The 19,589-nt window shown below is 32.9% G+C and overlaps 1 protein-coding gene across 1 annotated transcript in view; it reads right to left on the reverse strand.

The window, feature by feature from the left end:
- The window catches only part of LOC145269249 (large ribosomal subunit protein uL3-like), an 84,969-nt gene extending 67,015 nt beyond the window's left edge, over nucleotides 1-17,954 (reverse strand). The window contains exons 1-3 of the mRNA XM_080124874.1: nucleotides 17,195-17,954; nucleotides 16,821-17,013; nucleotides 1,122-1,290 (exon numbers count right to left, since the gene is read on the reverse strand). Of these exons, the coding sequence (XP_079981000.1) occupies nucleotides 1,122-1,290; nucleotides 16,821-17,013; nucleotides 17,195-17,197 (365 nt within the window). The 5' untranslated portion in view covers nucleotides 17,198-17,954. The remainder of the gene's footprint in view (nucleotides 1-1,121; nucleotides 1,291-16,820; nucleotides 17,014-17,194) is intronic.
- Between the last annotated feature and the right edge of the window lie 1,635 nt (nucleotides 17,955-19,589).

Below are 19,589 nucleotides of genomic sequence, written 5' to 3' on the forward strand. Positions count from 1 at the left end.
TGTTCAGTTTTGTGCTTAAGATAGAGTAGACATTTTTTTTTTAGTATTTATATAAACAAAAATAGTACTAAATTGTTAAATCAAAAATATTACCATATCCAAAAATGACATTCGAGTAGGACAACTGCTATTATGTCTTTAGTAAAAAAAAAAAAAAAAATTGGCTACGAATAAAGTGACGAAAAGGGAGATAATTGTCCCCTTTATTTGCAATCTTCAAGGTGTTCACATTTAGGGAAAATGTAATTTCCAAAATTATCTGACTATAAGTTTCTACTTATAGAAAAAAGTAATTTTACGATATATTACTTTTTTTCTTTTACATAAGTACTGTTTTTGCTTAAAACCGGAGTGGAGGGTGGGGGAAATAAAAATGTTCTGATAATTTATCCCACTTCAATATTCTTTTTACTTATCTTTAAACAACTATTTTTCATTCAAAAACTTCCCATACAAATATTTTATTTTAGGGTAGATTTAGAAAATGAAATTTAACCATTTAAGGTATGCATAAACTGATGTATACAACTTATGATTCACTTTGGAGGTCCCTAATGATCAATAATGTTCATAGTAAGTACGTCAATAATCCAAATTGCAGTTTTAGCATCAGTGGGGTTTTCCTTAAGACAAACCTTTTCATAAAACTTAATCGACAAAGTGGGGAATAAGAACCGATTTCACTGTGTGTGTGGGGGGGGGGGGGAAGACACCGTTTGACCTTCACCATGGCTGTAAAATATTGCAACAAAACTTTGATTTAATAAAATTAGAAAACCAAAGTGTTTTTTTTTAAATCTCCCTCACTTAAAGGGGGGGGGGGTCAATGTTGGAACAGTTGTCGCGTTTCTTTCAAAAACGCATATAACGTACGAGTGATATTTTTTAAGATTATGACATGAATGTTTTTGGGGAAAAAAGAAAACATATGCACACACACATCTACACATTGAACAATCGTTGCTTCCTACTGTTTTTCCAGTAACAGGCTTTTGTTCAAATTCCATGCATAAGAAATTTGAACTTTAAAAGTTTCCGACAGCAATGCCAATATTAACCGATACAATTATAAAAATTGTAAACCTAAACACTGATTAGGCGAAAAGATATAAAATACTTACCAGTTCTTGTAGAATCTACGTCTACATTCTTCTCCAAGATGTTCAGCCCAGATAGTCTTAAAAGCACGAGGTCCACGTGGGGTATCAATATAACCAACAATACCCACACACATTATTGGAGGACATTCCAAAATGCTCACGCATTCGACAACTTCCTTCTTGTTCACCTCTAAAAAGTGATTAAAAAAAAAAAAAAAGAGGAAATATTAAATTTTTTATGTTCCAAGGATCTTTTTTTTTATATATAAAATATTTGAACGATTACTTTTTTGGATGCACCTGAACAATCTGTACCTATTTTTTTACCCTTTCTTTTACAACCATTTCTGCAGATTATTATCGATCAAACACTAAGCTACCAGATTACAAAAAATAAAGTTAAAGAAATATTTAAAGATTTAGAAGGGAATTCAGTTTCACATTTTAATAAATTGATCACCCATCCATAGAACCAATTTACAACAGCCTCGTTTTTTATGTTAGCCCTCCCCCTTTTTTTTTTTTTTTGCAAGTTCGGGCTGTTGCCACCTCCCCAGCTTTTTTTTTTTTAAATTTATTTTTTAAAAAGGTGCTTTTGTCTTTAACGACTTGCACTATTATTTAAATAGTATAAGTTTATATTCAAGTTTTGTCCTTTTATGAAATTGTTAGATGCAAGTACAGAATAGTTACAATGCACCCATCCCACCCCATGTTAAATAGATTTTTAAATAAAGTTAAAAATGGGGGGGGGGCACAAAAAAGGAAAAATTTTTAAGGGGGTACCGATTGTTCAGGTGTACTTTTTTTTTTTTGTTATAAATGTTTCAGTCTTGGTGTCAGAACATTTTATGAAATGCTCAAAGCATATGAGACTGAAATTTTATGTTCGAGTACTTTAGCACCAAGAAGGTATGATTTGGGACCTAAACGGTGACTCTAGACTCAAGATATTGCAAACATTTATAAAAACATTTAAACATTTGTACAAAAAGTTTATGAAAATGAATGAAGCAGCAAAGTATCTTACTGAATGTATTTGAGCTAATTCTTTTGCTCCACATATTTCCATATGAATATATTTCAAACATTAGAAATTTTTTTTTTTTATAGAAATGTAAAAAATAAAGATTATAATCATGAAAAAACAATGGCTCCCATATTGTTTCGTATTTCGTTTCATGCTTAGTGACTTCCATTCCATATTTAGGTAACCAATGTCCACTTTTGGTGTCTTAACTGCGTGGTGATTTTTTTTTTTTTACGCAACCCCCCCCCCTCAATCAATAGGGAAAAAAGGCAGTAATGGCAGACTTTGGTGGCTTTGATGGAAAAATTTGAGCAAGGGCGATAACTCACGAGTTCATAATTATACACGATAAACACAAACGCTTTTTCATTAAATGGTCGCATATTGGGATCTAATTTCTAAGATGAGAAATTGTTAATGGGGGGAAAAAAAGTTGGTTTCATTTTATTTGGACATAACTATAATTGTTTCAGTCTTGGTGTAAGAACATTTTATGAAATGCTCAAAGCATATGAGACTGAAATTTTATGTTCGAGTACTTTAGCACCAAGAAGGTATGATTCGGGACCTAAACGGTGACTCTAGACTCGAAAAGACATTACAAACGTTAACAGTGGAAATAAAAAATAAAGGTGTAAATACTTGTGAGAAAAATCAAATTTATAAACCAATTCTAAAATGAATTTTATGGAATGAGGCCATACCAAGTTATAACAGAAAAGGTTAAAAACAAGCAAAGTATACAAGGTTCCACACAACGAGGGGGGAAATTTACTATCACCATAACTAATGCAAATTTACTATCACCATAACTAATGCAAATTTACTATCACCATAACTAATGCAAATTTTAAAAATCCATGGCATGATTGAGAAAAGTGCTAACGTTCGATTTTTTTTTTTTTTTTTTTTTTTTTTTTTAATCTGGATTTGCATGTAAAACAATTTCTCATTAAAAAAAAATTTGATATTTTGGGTTCTTTGGCATAACAGAGGCGCTAGAACATGCGCCACATGTTCTGTGTTCGTTTAACGAACGATAATTGTTTCAGACTCGGTAAGTCTTGGCGTCAGAATATTTTATGAAATGCTCAAAGCATATGTTCGAGTACTTTAGCACCAAGAAGGTAATGATTCGCAACCTAAACGGTGACGCGAGACTCGGAGGAAAAGATGTAGAAAACTTGTGAACTTTTAAAAAGATTTAATTTTTTATAAAAATCTAGGAATAGTTTTGTCTAAGTTGGTTTTATGACATCAAAAAATCAAACCGAAAATGACTGAAAGTCTACTTTAAATTAATATAACACAGACAGGGTGAGGCCAAATATATTTGGCGAAATACTATATACTCCATAATTATGCATTTCTCCTATAAATTTAAAATTAAGTTTTTTTTTTTTTTTTTTTACCTTCCCCTTTTTATATTAAGGTTTATTTTTTTTTGTCTCCAGAAAAAATTTAGGCTTTCAAATCAAAATTTGGGGTTTGTTTTACAATACACAACAATTCGAAAAAGTTTAAAATGATGCAAACGTTACTATAGCCAATATTATTTTTGCAATCTACCTGCATAATTTTTTTGTATCTTTTAAGTGGGTTTAATTGCTTTTTATTTTATCTCAAATATTAACTTTATGGTCGATAAATTTTAAACCAAGATGGCTGCCATCTTGTCTATTGTCTTTTTGGCCAGGCCGAAGTAGTTTTTAGAGGGGGAGAATTAATTTTATTTATAGTGACTGCCACCACTACTCCCCCTTGATGCCCCCAGCCAAAAACAAATTTGGGGTTTGTATTACTGTACACACCGATTCGAAAAAGTTGTCAAAAAGCAAATATATAACAAATAAATGTTATCAAAGGAAAGATAAGTTACTTTTCTACCAAACTGGATATATTTTTTGTGTTTTTATTTAATGTAACATGTTTCAGCTCGAAAACCATACAGTGTTTACCGATGTATTGGAACATTCAAGATGGTTTCTGATTCTCTCTTTAACACGGCAAGTTTAAGAAAAGGTGTTATAAATAAAAAACCGGATAAAACTTAAAATTCGCTCAATATATGTTACCGTGACATAGGTTGACATATTCGACGGGTTTTTAATAGTATTTTGTATAGTTTTTTATTTATAACACCTTTTTCCATACTTACGGTGTTAAAGAGGGTGTGAGACGCCATCTTGAATTTTCGAATACATCGGTAAACACTGTTTTTCGAGCTGAATAAATATGTTACATTGTTACATTGAATAAAAACAAAAAATATATCCAGTTTGGCAGAAAAGTAACTTATCTTGCCTTTGATAACATTTATTTGTTATATATTTGTTTTTTGACAACTTTTTCGAATCTATGTGTACAGTAATACAAACCCAGAAATTCAATTAGAACTTATGACTTTAAATCTTTATCAGGAAACTACCCTGGTAGTTTTCTGATAAAAGGGACGCAACTCGTGTATCCACAATATTATGCAATTTTACAACAATGTACTTTGATATTTTAAATATTTAAAAAATGTAATTATTATGTATAAAAAAAATAGTTTTATTTTTAATATTCAAACAAATTTTACTGGACACAAATATAATTTTGGGTTTGTATTACTGTACAGATTCGAAAAAGTTGTCAAAAAACAAATATATAACAAATGTTATCAAAGGCAAGATAAGTTACTTTTCTACCAAACTGAATATGTGTTTTTATTCAATGTAACATTTATTCAGCTCGAAAAACATGCAGTGTTTACAGATGTATTGGACAATTCAAAATGGCGACCGACTCTCTCTTAAATATGGTAAGTTCGAGAAAAGGTGTTATAAATAATAAACTAGACAAAATACTATTAAAAAACACCGAATACATGTCAACCTACGTCACGGTAATATATATTGAGCGAATTTCTAACAGTATTTTGTCTAGTTTATTATTTATAACACCTTTTCCCAAACTTACCGTGTTTAAGAGAGAGTTGGCCGCCATTTTGAATTTTCCAATACATCGGTAAATACTGCATGTTTTTCGAGCTGAATAAACATGTTACATTGAATAAAAACACGAAAATTATATCCAGTTTGGTAGAAAATTAACTTATCTTTCCTTTGATAACATTTATTTGCTATATATTTGTTTTTTGACAACTTTTTCGAATCCATGTGTACAGTAATACAAACCCATAATTTTCAAGGCCTTTCAAGACGTTTTCTATATTTTCAAGGATTTTTCAAGGTAATATTTCAAAGCAAAAGTTCAAATCCTGTTAAAAGACTTCAGCGGTAAAAAAACTCCGGGGGGGGGGGGGGGTGCTGACAAAAATAAATAGTGCAATTATTAAAGAAACAAACCGAGCGTGCTATGTCCTTCGTGAGTGAAAAATTTATTTTTATCATGGCTAATGTTTGCGCAAAATTCAATTTTTAAATCCATGGCATGTTTATTAAGAAAAGTGTGAACAAACAATTGGGAGTGAATTACTAGGTCCAATTCCTCCTTTGTTAGGGGAGACCAAAAACACGAAACGTTTCATTTTATTTTTCAATTGTTTTTGTTGAATCAACTTCCCACTTGACCCTTTTATTATTAGAGTGAATAGACAATTAGTAAAAATTAGCTGGATTAGTTTTGTATATCAAGCATTTATTTGCTTCAATAATTAAAATTTGAATTTAGGATTATATTTGATTCAATTAGGAAGAGGTTGCTTTTGATAATTTCTTTGCTTATTTTGGGGAGGACAAATAACGCCATGTTTCAGTCTTGGTGTAAGAACATTTTATGAAATGCTCAAAGCATATGAGACTGAAATTTTATGTTCGAGTACTTTAGCACCAAGAAGGTATGATTCGAGACCTAAACGGTGACTCTAGACTCGAGAAGTTGGGGTTACCACAAGTTTAGGAAAAAAAAAGATGGAGAAACCTGAAATTTTTTTTTAATCTACGAATTCCTAAATACCTAATGAAACCTGCTGAATACCTGCTGCTGCTCCACCTCCCAACACTTTACCGAAAACAAATTTGGGGTTTGTATTACTGTACACACCGATTCGAAAAAGTTGTCAAAAAGCAAATATATAACAAATAAATGTTATCAAAGGAAAGATAAGTTAATTTTCTACCAAACTGGATATATTTTTCGTGTTTTTATTCAATGTAACATGTTTATTCAGCTCGAAAACCATAGTGTTTACCGATGTATTGGAACATTCAAGATGGCGTCTGATTCTCTCTTTAACACGGTAAGTTTGGGAAAAGGTGTTATAAATAAAAAAACCGGATAAAATACTGTTAAAAACTCGCTCAATATATGTTACCGTGACATGGGTTGACATATTCGGCGGGTTTTTAATAGTATTTTGTATAGTTTTTTTTAATTATAACACCTTTTCTCAAACTTACCGTGTTATAGAGGGTGTGAGACGCCATCTTGAATTTTCGAATACATCGGTAAACACTACGTTTTTCGAGCTGAATAAACATGTTAGATTGAATAAAAACACAAAAATATATCCAGTTAGGTAGAAAAGTAACTTATCTTGCCTTTGATAACATTTGTTATATATTTGTTTTTTGACAACTTTTTCGAATCTGTGTGTACAGTAATACAAACCCCAAATTTGATTAAAAACGTGGATAAAAGTGTGCAAAGTGAACCAAGTAAAGTAGGCACCGCCAAAAATGGCCGCAAAATCAAGTTGTTGTTGTTTTTTAAAACTAAATTACATTTATTAAAATCCATTATTTCTGAGTAACTTTTTTTTTTCCAGAAAGATAAAACCCTGAATTTTATCATATAGAAAACAGAATAATGTAAAACTTTTTCTACTATTTTTAATTCAATTTTAAATGTTAAATTTTCCCAAAAAGTTAACAATTGACATTTTTTGTCTTGCACAAAAAACGTATTTAAATATTTAAAAAAAAGGGTTTTTGAAATAATTTATTTATTTATTGTCTAAGATTTAGGATGATTTTCTAAGAGAATATGCAAAAATATTATAATATAAGTACCGGAATTTCAAATAATTCCACTTATTCATATAGGTAACCAGATATTTCGCATCTACGTAGAGTTCAGATCGACTCTGTTTACGTTTTCGTTTTGATAAGAAAACTATGGAAGACCAAACAGGCCAAAAAAACTTATTTTTCAGTGACGAAAATTTCAATGTATTATTAAGCTGAGGCTGGCCAGTACCAGATGGGTGACCATTTGTATGAGTTTGGTTTTTAATGTGTATGTGTGTGGGGGCTAGGCTCCCCAAAATGGGGGGGGGGGCAATTTAAAGCAGAATAAAAAAAAATTATTTCAGCGCGTTTGGTCCACCGTAGTCGAAAGGCGGCAAACGTTTTCAAACGGGATCGAAAAAAATGATGCTATTTTTAACACAAAGGGCACAATATTTATCGAATGTTTTTTTTTTGTATCGATTATTCAAAGCATGCCCTGTTTAATAATGGTCATGCATTATTCGGCTCGCTAAAAAAAAATTAATTTATTTATTAAAAATTTTAAAATGGCTTTTTTCGTATAAATATTAAAAAAAAAATTTTTTTGTTTTGCTTAACTTAAATTAATTATTTTACTTAACATATTCACCGAATTTCACACTTCAAAACTCAAAAGCGGGATAATTAAACACAATCGAAGTTCTGATATTCAGACGTCAAAATAAGGTATGCAAACAATTTTTTTTTTTTTTTTTTTTTTTAATCTATAATTCTGTCCGTTACAACAACACAATATGTTTTGTTCAACTTCAGATGATTATTTTAAGCATATTTGTTCCCACTTCAAAACAAGGGGGGGGGTTTTGTAAGCAAAAAAAAATATATATATAAATATCGTTTATGAAAAATAAGTACACTGTTATAAAGTTCATTCTTCTCCTAACAATCGCTGAAAATTTCGTATTGATCGGATAATTACCTGATTTTTGGTAGATTTTTAAAAAGACGGTCCGTCAAAAAGTACTGACCTGCCCCCCCAGTTTTGGCGGTGCCTAAAGTAAAGACTTGTCTTTTGAAACTATTTTTGGATGGATTCAAGTCTTATTTTGAATAAATATCACATTTAAATTGTCGCCGACAAGTAGTTTTATGATATTAAGACCCGTTTCCCCTAAGGGTTTTCTCCGGACGCCATCTTGTTTTGCTGAAATAGACCTAGCATAGCATCCGCATCACTATGCTTGTTCGCACATTCAAAAGAACGAGATGGCGTGTGAAATTCTAGTTATAAGTAAGCCCCTCATTGGCAGATTTGGCCATCGATCGTCTTTGTTTAGACCAACCAAATTGGTTGATATTTTAACAGCCAGCGATGAACTTGGCGGGGTTTTTAATGCCTTTTCTCTTTGCAGGCGGTTCCAGTAAAACAGCCCAACCTGAAGGATGGAACTCACTGGATAACTTTTAGTCTCTTTGAAACTTATTTTAAAACCGAAAAGATTAGGCTGTTATGTCTCCCAGAGACTAAGATTAGAATTATTGACCTGTCAAATGAACATTAATTATGAACCTCTGTAATGTAGACTCAAGTCGAGAATTGAATCTTTTCATCAGAAAACAATCATACCAACTCCTTCAACGGTTGTAATTAATCCGATCTCCGAACGATGCTGTACCGGTACCCTAGGGACTGCCAAACGATTGTGAAGATTGGCCCGCATTTTTCCGTGACGTAAGATTTGTGTGTACTATACAAACTATGGAAAAGCAGAAGTGACTTAATGATTTTTTTAAAACGTTTGTTTATCTTAAAACTGCAATTAATAATTTAAAAAAAAAAAAAAAGTCTTTAGTTGGTCCGCTATAGCGTTTTTTCTTCTTTTTATCAAAACGAGTTGCGAAAGTCGAATGCTATACATGATCATGTTCATGTATAGCATTCGACTTCATTGAACATGTCAAACATGGCTGAAATTAAAGTTTAAAAAAAAAAAAAAATTTCCACAAGGTCAAAATGAGCGACTGTTCTAAAACAATTTTGAGCCAGCAAAAATCACTTAAAAAAAGGCTGTGAAAGCGGTGACCCCTTAATTTTATTTTTTTCCGTGAATGGTCTCCATGAAAGTGCCATGAGGCAGATGTGTTGTGTGCATTTTTATTTCAAGAACGACCAATAAAGGGCGTGTGTCAGTCGAATAGGGATCGATAAATCGTCACTCATTGAAAATTTCTATAAATTTTTATAAATAAACTTCGGGTTTGTATTACTGTACAGATTCGAAAAAGTTGTCAAAAAAAAAAAAAAAAAAAAAAAAAGATAAATGTTATCAAAGGCAAGATAAGTTTTCAACCTAACTGGATACTTAGTTTTTATTTAATGTAACATGTTTATTCAGCTCGAAAAACAGTTTACCGTACCGGCGTATGGAAAATACGAAATGGCGCCCGACTTCTTGACAAGTTTGGGAAAAGGAGTTAAAATATAATACCGTTACAAACCCAACGAATATATTACAGTAACATATTGAGCGAGTTTCTAACAGTATTTTGTCTAGTTTTTTAATTTTTAACTCCTTTTCCCAAACTTACCGTGTCAAAGAGAGTCGGGCGCCATTTTGGTGCTAGAGCACTTATTGATCCGCGCTATTTTTCAAATTTTCCAAGTTTTTTTTTTATTCAATTGTAAGGTCAAGTATAGAATAGTTACAAAACACCCTCCCCTCCCCATGTTAAGAATGGCTTTTTAAATAACGTTATTTCAGCACGAATCAATAAGTTCACTAGTACCCGCTGAAACTGGGATCTAATTTAAAATGAGGGAAAAAAGTTGTTTCAGTCTTGGTGTAAGAACATTTTATGAAATGCTCAAAGCATATGAGACTGAAATTTTATGTTCGAGTACTTTAGCACCAAGAAGGTATGATTCGAGACCTAAACGGTGACTCTAGACTCGAAAAGACATTACAAATAAAAAGGCGTAGAAAATGTGTAGATAAAATATAATTTAAAACAAGTTCTTAAAGGAGATGGCCAGTGATTAACGAAATCTGGTCGACTTCTAAACTTGCATGCAAAAAAGTTGACTAATGTGGATAAAAAAAACATTAGGAAGCAAATGAAGGCGGGAGGACTACGTCATTAATTGTACAGGATTCATAGATCTTCGGTTCACGTCAATTTTCACCCCCACCCCTTAAAAATCATTTTTTCTTTTTCTTTGGTGCTTATGCATTTTTCGTGCTATTTTTAAATATTTTTTCTGGTTAAATTTTAGGGGTTTGTATTACTGTACACAGATTCGAAAAAGTTGTCAAAAAACAAATATATAACAAATAAAATGTTAAAGGCAACATAAGTTACTTTTCTACCAAACTGGATATATTTTTTGTGTTTTTATTCAATGTAACATTTATTCAGCTCGAAAAACAGTGTTTACCGATGTATTCGAAAATTCAAGATGGTGTCTCACACCCTCTTTAACACCGTAAGTTTGGGAAAAGGTGTTATAAATAAAAAACTATACAAAATACTATTAAAAACCCGTCGAATATATGTCAACCTATGTCACGGTAACATATATTGAGCGAGTTTTTAACAGTATTTTATCTGGGTTTTTATTTATAACACCTTTTCCCAAACTTACCGTGTTAAAGAGAGAATCAGACGCCATCTTGAATGTTCCAATACATCGCTATGTTTTTCTAGCTGAATAAACATGTTACATTGAATAAAAACACGAAAAATATATCCAGTTTGGTAGAAAAGTAACTTATCTTGCCTTTGATAACATTTATTTGTTATATATTTGTTTTTTGACAACTTTTTCGAATCTATGTGTACAGTAATACAAACCCAATTTTAGTTTCATTTTTTTAGTTAAGTTGAAGTACAGAACAGTTACATAACACCATGTTAAAAATGACTTTCGAAATATTTCAGCACTTAAAAGCTGCTTCAGTTTAACCCTTTTTCCGTAAGTAACGCTGATTAGAATACCATAAAACTTATAGATTTTAGCGTTTTCTGTTTGCATTAGGGAGGAGGCGGGGGTGGTGTTAGGGCGAACGCGCCCCAAACACCTATATAAAAGCGAATGTTCATGTATGTATGTATGTTCGCTTTTTTGTGTATGTCCACAAAAGGATTTTTTTTTTTCGGTGGCTTCGAAGCCGTCACTTATTTTAAGTTTTTATATCACGTCGAAATCATAATATCTACGAGTTACGACCCCCTCGCGTGTGCATTTGCCCGACTTTGAAAATATTATTCGCCTTTTTCGTATAATAAAAGCGAAACTAATAACGAAGATTGTTGCATCGTTCCCAGCGTCCAAAAGCAATCAGCTTTGATCAATGCGTTTTTTTTTTTTGGTATTATTATACAAACACCGTAACAGCGTTAGGGTTAGGGTTAATTCGCTGTCACGGTGTTTGTATAAATTTACCTTTTTTTTTTCCTTATATCAGACTACTATTCAATTTGGACAATCCCCTTTCAATGGGGAGCTTCCTACTAAATTTTAGGGTTTTTTTTTTCTTTACACCTCCAGACACCCAGCCAACGTTTTTTTTTAACAACTGAGCAACGCCAGGTATCCCCCTCCCCGCTAGTGTAAACAGAAAGCAGTAAAATCTAAAAATGTTAAATGGTATTCTAATCGGTAAATGTCGGCGCGTAACTTTTCCCTAAGTAAACTGCAGAAAACACATGTTAAGCTACACAAGTTCTATGATTGAACCCTCACCAGAAAAGATCGAAAAACAAATGTTTGGTGCTTATGCTTTCATAAACCGATTGTGAAAACTTTTCGATTAACTAAAATGCATTAAAAACGTAAGAAAAAAAAAAAACAAACAAACATTTAACCTTATTTTAAATGACCACTTAAAGATTCCTGCGCGATGTGATAAGTCACTTCACTACGGCCGTTTGCACACGAACGCATCATCATGTACGAAAAACACTACCAAAGGCGGTGAAATAGCGCAAAATAGTCTCATGGTCCAGGTTTGGGTTGGTTTTACGGCATATCAAACTTTTGTCTTTTCCCAAGGTCTAAGGGTTCATATGCAAACGGTAAATTTGCGACGGGTTTGGTTATCAGATTAATTGTCAGCGACCTCTAATACACCCCCACGCCCACCAGAATGGTCGGTTTTGTTGTATGGTAATAGTTACCCCCCCCCCCCATAAATAAATAAAATAGAAAAAACAATATTACTTCAATTAGCCATTGTAGCGCCGATGGCCCATCCATAGACATTGACAAAAAATAGTTAACAATGATGACGTTGCTGCTATCGTGTAAAGAGCTGACGTTTTACATAAAGCTGTGGAAGTGCCTAGATATCAAAACTTGAAAATACTATTTAAAAATTAGCGCGCATCAGTATCAGAATTTTTGTAGGAATTTTTGACACCCCTAACACGAAACTGCGAATACAATATAAAAATCTCGTAATTTCTGTTAAAAGTGGGTTATTTATTTTCTTTATGGATTATACTTCCAAAATAAACTATTACAGTTGTTTTAAAAGTAATAAAAATATTTTTATTTTTTTTTTAAAACAGTAATGAATTTTCCGAACTCAATATTTTTCAATTTTTAAACTCAATATTTTTAAATTTTTAAATTTTAAAAATCTATCAAAATTTTTCTATTGATTCTATTTTTACGATATTTTCAGGGTCAATGTGAAATTTTATGTTCTTTCCAATAAACCGAATATAATATTTTAGACAAACGTTTTTTTTAAATTCACGCCCCCCCAATTTTGAAATGTCTATTAAAAAGTAAATAATTAATTTATGTTTAATAGGTTTATATATCACAAATTGAAGAGAAAAGGTCAATAAATAATATATTCAAATTTAAAACAAAAAAAAAAATCAGTTTTTTAGAAATTTACCTGTAAAGTCCGAAGTTTAAAACCTTATTTTATAAGAACACATTTTTTCTTTGTCTTTTTTTTTTTTTTTTTAATGAAACCTTGGTCCTTGCTCCTTTAATTGAAAAAAAAAATTAGGGCTTGAATTACATTTTTCGAGGAGTTATAAGCTTAGAAAGATAGGGGGTCGAATAATTTACGCCTCTCATTTTGAAATGTCTATTAAAAAGTAAATAATTAATTTATGTTTAATAGGTTTATATATCACAAATTGAAGAGAAAAGGTCAATAAATAATATATTCAAATTTAAAACAAAAAAAAAAAAATCAGTTTTTTAGAAATTTACCTGTAAAGTCCGAAGTTTAAAACCTTTTTTAAAAAAAAAAAAAAACACATTGTTTTGTTTTGTTTTTTTTTTAAATAAAACCTTGGTCCTTACTCCTTTAATTGAAAAAAAAAATTAGGGCTTGAATTACATTTTTCGAGGAGTTATAAGCTTGGAAAGATGGGGTGGAATTATTCACTATTTTCACGAAATTTCTGACACTGCTAGCGCATCATTAGCACAAACACACCCTAAAGTCCGTATTAAATATAAGAAAAATAATTTTTCTCGAACTACCTGATTATTTGTTTTCACAAATTATACCAGCTTTATTTTCCAACAGTATTTCTTTATAGTAATTTTTTTCATTAAGTTCCAGTTTTGACACGACAGTGTTTCACTGTTTCGGTCATTTTGTGAAGATCATTTAATTTTAAAAAATGCCCAACGCATAAAACCGAAGAGTGTTTAATATACGAGTACGTTTAGCACCAAGAAGGCATTATTCAGAACCTAAACAGTGGATTCAAGACTCGAAAAAGATCGACCGTGGAAACTAAGGCGCTTTTACACTATCGGGACAATTTTGGGGTACTCATGCTGAGTGATCTGTGCTGAAATAATGTTAAAGCCATTCTTAACATGGGGAGGGGGAAGGTGTTTTGTACCTATTCTGTACTTTTAACCTTACAATTGAAAAAAAAAAAAATCGTAGAAATATGATTAAAAAAAAAAAAAAACACCCAATTTTGCAGTCTATAAAGGCAGTTTCAAGATTTAAAAAAAAAAAAAAAAAAAAAAAAAAAAGGTTTGAGTTTTTGCAGACGTACACGAGTGGGACCGTGCATTTTCGGGTTTAAGGAACACTCCCTGCAGCGCCGCTGCGTACAACATTGTAGTCAGTGCGTATTTCGCAATGGAGGCCTCATTCGTGTACGTCAGTCAATAGTTGAAAACCACCCTTTCTTCATGTTACGGGCTTTCAAAATAACGCTACTATTTCAGCACGGTAACATAAGTGCACAAGTATTGGAATTCAGAAAATAACCAAACACTACTGCATATTTGGTTATTTTAGCTATTTTACTAAAACCGGTAAAATAGTCTCTTCCCATCCTAAATTGGCAGCGATTTTTTTTTTTTTTAAAACAATTTTTAAATAAATAAGTCTTAAATTATTGCTGCAGCAAAATCATTTTATCGTCTAAAGGAGACGATTAGGTAGTATATATATATATATATATATATATATAAAAACAAAAAAAGAATAAAATAAAACTGATGTTAAAATGTCACCACGTGGTTACACGTGGCGGCCATCTTTAACTTAGAAGAGACGTTTTTAGATAACGATGAGAATTTTTTTTTTTTTTAATCGAACATTAAAAATATTACATTTTAAGAACTTTCACATTCGGTACCACTGTACACAGATTCGAAAAAGTTGTCAAAAAACAAATATAGAACAAATAAATGTTATCAAAGGCAAGATAAGTTACTTTTCTACCCAACTGGATATATTTTTCGTGTTTATATTTAATGTAACATGTTTATTCAGCTCGAAAAAACATACAATGTTTACCGATGTATTGGAAAATTTAAAATAGCAGCCGACTCTCTGAGGCGGTAAGCTTGGGAAAATGAGTTATAAAAAAAAAAAAAAAAGGAAAAGAAAAAGACAAAGTACTGTTAGAAACTCGCTCAATGTTACCGTGACATGGCTGACAAAGGGTTTTTAACAGTATTTTGACTTTTTATTTATAACTCATTTTCCCAAACTTAAGTCTCAGAGAGAGAGAGAGAGAGAGAGAGAGAGAGAGAGAGAGAGTCTGGTGCCATTTTAAATTTTCCAATGGTATTATTATACAAACACCGTGACAGCGTTAGGGTTAGGGTTAGGATTAGGGTTAGGTTTAGGGTTAGGGGTAATTCGCTGTCACGGTGTTTGTATAGTTTTACCGAAAAGTAACTTATCTTGCCTTTGATATAACATTTATTTGTTATATATTTGTTATGTGACAACTTTTTCGAATCAGTAAAACAAACCGCAGGTATTTTTTACTTTAAGGCCAGTCTCACGTTCGTATATAAAATATTTTGTAGATTCGGTGTGCTAAAAACGAATCTGAAAACTTTCCGTCTCAAAAAATAGTTTTCATGATATGAAGAAACTACTTTTGATAAATGGGTGATCACTTTTCCATGTAAATTTAACTTACAATGAGCACCTACTTTCTGGCCACCTGAAGAGAGGGCATTCGTGTTTATTGGCTAAAAGTTTTATCTAATTTCTTTTGAATGGGACTATTTTCAATCTCACGAAAATAAACGATGGCTTAAATGTGCACTCGCGTACCAGACTGCCTTGTCTGTAGTATTGGCGAAAAATTAAAATTCGACGAAAAACAAATAGTTTTCCAAATATGAAGACATGTTATCACGGGTGGCCATTTTAGTGCGGGCATAGTCGTCGCGCGCACTTGCGCGTACAAAATGGCCACCCGTGATAATTACATGGCTTCGTGTTTTTCGAATTTTAATTTTTCGTCAATACTACACTGACAAGGCAGTTTGGTACGCGAGTACACATTTAACAGCCTTTTTATGCTCGCTCGTAGCGTAAACGAAGGCTAGGCCGTGAAATGGAAAACAGTCCCAGAGTTAAATGCCATACAAACGATAAATTTGCAACGGATCGTTTGTACGGAAAACTACAAAAAATTTTTTTTTTCTATACGAATGTGAGACGGGCCTTAAAGTAAAATGTACTAGTGCACTTATTGATTCGTGCTGAAATAACATTTGAAAAGCCATTCTTAACATGGGGAGGGGAGGGTGTTTTGTACCTATTCTTTACTTTAACTTTACAATTGAATAAAAAAAAAAAAATAGAACTTTAATTAAACTTGGAAATAAGATTTACAAAAAAAGCGTGGATGAGTAGTGAAGTTCATTAGCACCAAGTAAGATATCGATTTTTCTTTGTTTCTTAATTTCCTCGTGTTTTTATTGAAAGATGAAAACAAAAAATCGAAAAAAAAAAATAAAATAAATAAAATGCCCTCTTACAGGTGGCCAAAAAGTGGGTACTCATTTTAAGTTAAATTTAAATGGAAAAGTGATCACCCACTTTTCGAAAAAAGTGGCATCTTCATATCATGAAAACTATTTTTTAGCGACGGAAACGATTTGCAGATTCGATTTTAGCATACCGAAATCTTACAATAAAATATTTTGTTATATACGGACGTGAGACGGGAATTAAATGTAAACTTTCAAAAGATCGCGGTACAACATCTGCAAAAGGATGAAATCAATCTCCAAACTAATTTTTTCTTCGGATTTAGAATTAAAGTTTAAAATTTACATCCGAAGATTTTAAAAAGATTTTAGCATTTGTTTTTTTTACTTAATGGCCCTAAACACGCAGGAAAAAAAAAAGTGATTTGGAGATGGGGATGCTTTTATAATTTAGGAGTTAATGAAAAATACAGAAAAAAATGAAAAAATTAATTTCTTACTTGAACCGGGTCTGTCTACTTCACGAAGAATATGGGTCATGCCGGCTTTGTAGCCGAGGAAGGCAGTCAAATGAACGGGTTTCTTAGGGTCATCTTTGGGGAAGGCCTTTATTTTACCTCGATGTCTTTTGCTCCTTTTCTTGGGTAAGAATCCCTTAGAGCCATGACGGGGAGCGGAGAACTTACGATGAGACTAAAAATGAGAAAAAAATATAAATGATTAAAATATAGTTATTATTATAAAAAAATAAAACAAATAAACATTAAATAATTGTTAAAGGCGTATTAAGGAAGCATATTATACCATTTAGAACATAAAAAATATTTGTTTAATGGAAGATGGACGAGGATTGAAGAAAAAAAGTTTCACCTACCATCCTCACAGGTTGAGTGCACGTGGCCAAAAGAAAGACTATTTGATGACGACCGGAAATGAGTTTAGTCAAAAACGAGTTACGGCCCCTGAACGCTGGCGCCACCTAGCGGAGAAACGCCAGTCGGCCATATTGGTTCAATTATCTATTTATAAGTGAAACCACCACCCACTCATAAATATTTATTAACGGCGAACTGTAGTGTTACTAATAATATTGAAGCGATTAGCTCCCAAAATGGTTCCTATTTACAATGCCTCCTCACGGGACAGAGTTAAACACCAGGGTCGTTTTTTTTAATGTGGAGGAAAGGAACAGAAATAAAAATTATCTCAGTCGTGAAGGATTTCTCCTCCACTGACAGAGAACAAGAAATTAAAGTGTAGCATTTGAAGAACAGATACTACACTTTGATCTTGAGGTCCACCTCCACAATTTTCTTTTAAATGACGACTTAAATAGGTTTTCGACTATGCTGAATACGGAAATCGCATTGACATTTTGCAGAAATAAGTAGTTATCGAGATATAAAAAGTTGTTTTATACATTGCATTCTTTGGCGACCACCTTTGTTACGCGCGTAAATTTGTTTATGGCACGTACACGCGCGTAAAAAAGATGGCCGCCTCAAAATAGAATGCTTAATAAAACTTTTTATATGTCGATAACTACTTATTTTTGCAGAATTTCAATGCGATTTCCGTATTCAGTATAGTCGAAAACCTTTAAAAGTCGTCATTTAAAAGAAAATTGTGGAGGTGGGGTGGAGTCCATCTAAAAATTTAGCCTGCATTTTATCGATTAATGCTAATTTTCCACTGGTGGATACTTATTGTACCGTGTTGAAATAATAACGTTATTATTTAGAAAGCCATTTATAACATGAGGAGGAAAGAATGTTGTAACTATTCTGTGCTTTCACCTAACAATATTATTAAATAAAAAAAAGTTGGATATCTTTATATGATTCGCATTCCCTTGTTTACAAAGGCTTTTTTTGCAACCACTAACGCGAGGCAAATTTTAATCTACGGATGGCCAACAGTGTATATAATCCGCCTCAAAATATAACTTCTATAATAAAAGTATATTTTTTTTTTTTTTTTTTACATGGGGGTCACCACTTATCAAGGCCCAAAGACCACTCAGGGATAAGAGTTATTGTGTGTACAGTAATCAATGAGATAGTATTGTAGTAATCATTAGTATTGGAGATTTGATAGTGTGTCTTACTTAAGGGGGCGGTTTGTCAGGAGTTTGTTTATGTTGGACTTGAAGGCGTCCAAGTTGTAGTCAGGTGGGAAACAGGCAAGCGGCAGAGAGTTCCACTAGCATGCAGTTCTAAGAAAGAAGCTTTGTTCATGGAATCTACGTTTGGATTTAGGCACAGATAAAGAGTGGGGAAAATTTTTGACAGTAGTTTCAGCCAGACAGGTGTTTCTCGTGAAAGATTGGTGAGGGGGGATGAGGGATTGGAGCTCAGACGAGGACCTGCCATGGAAATAACGATAAAACAAAGACAGGCTTGCAACATCTCTTCTGTGGGAGAGAGGTTGCAGGGAAGAGAAAAGGGCATCCCCCACTAAACCATGAAGTCTATTTTGTACTCTGTCAAGGCAGGATAGGCTGTTTTTAGCAGCTCCTGCCCAGATGTGGCAGCAGTACTCCATCCTTGGACGTACTTGGCTTTTATACAGATAGAGAATTGCATCAGTAGTGAGATATCTTGTGGAGCGGTAGAAGGATCCCACCATCTTCCCAGCGTCCCTGGCAACAGATTTGATGTACGTGTTCCATTTCAAATCAGGAGTAAAGGTCAAACCCAGAAGCTTGTCAAAACATGGAGCCTCCCCAAGACGAGAGCCATCCATTTCAATTGATGCCAGATGGGGATCAGAGCGTTGATGATGTAAAGATAGAAGCTTGGTTTTGGATGCATTAAAAGTGACCAGCCACCTCTTCCCCCATTGTACCACGCGCTCAAGATCAGAGGAGAGAGAATTAGAGAGAACTTTGTCATTTACAGCCTTTGATGTGTTGCCATAGATGGTCGTGGCATCAGCATGAACTGTTTTTTTTATCAAACATGTTTTTTACTACAAGTTTTTTGGGGTTTGTATTACTTTCAGAAGGAGTGCTACGACTTTGTACCCTTCTCTTGCTGGCTTCCCTCCTTCTGCAACCTGAACCTGCTGGACTACTAGTTATACATTGAGAACATCACAAACATGACCTCCCACAATACCAAAGCCAGCCTGATCGACACCATCCACCAAACTTCCACCAGTGCTTGTGGAAAAGACATGTTGCCGGTTCTGAATCCGTATCGAGGTGGTGATTGAGGCTGAAGGCGGCTACATTGAATATATATCAGCTCAACTGCATAATCAAGTTA

This window comes from Euprymna scolopes, chromosome 45 (genome assembly GCF_053919585.1).
Source record: "Euprymna scolopes isolate OS-2025 chromosome 45, ASM5391958v1, whole genome shotgun sequence".
NCBI classification, from domain to species: Eukaryota; Metazoa; Mollusca; class Cephalopoda; order Sepiida; family Sepiolidae; genus Euprymna; species Euprymna scolopes.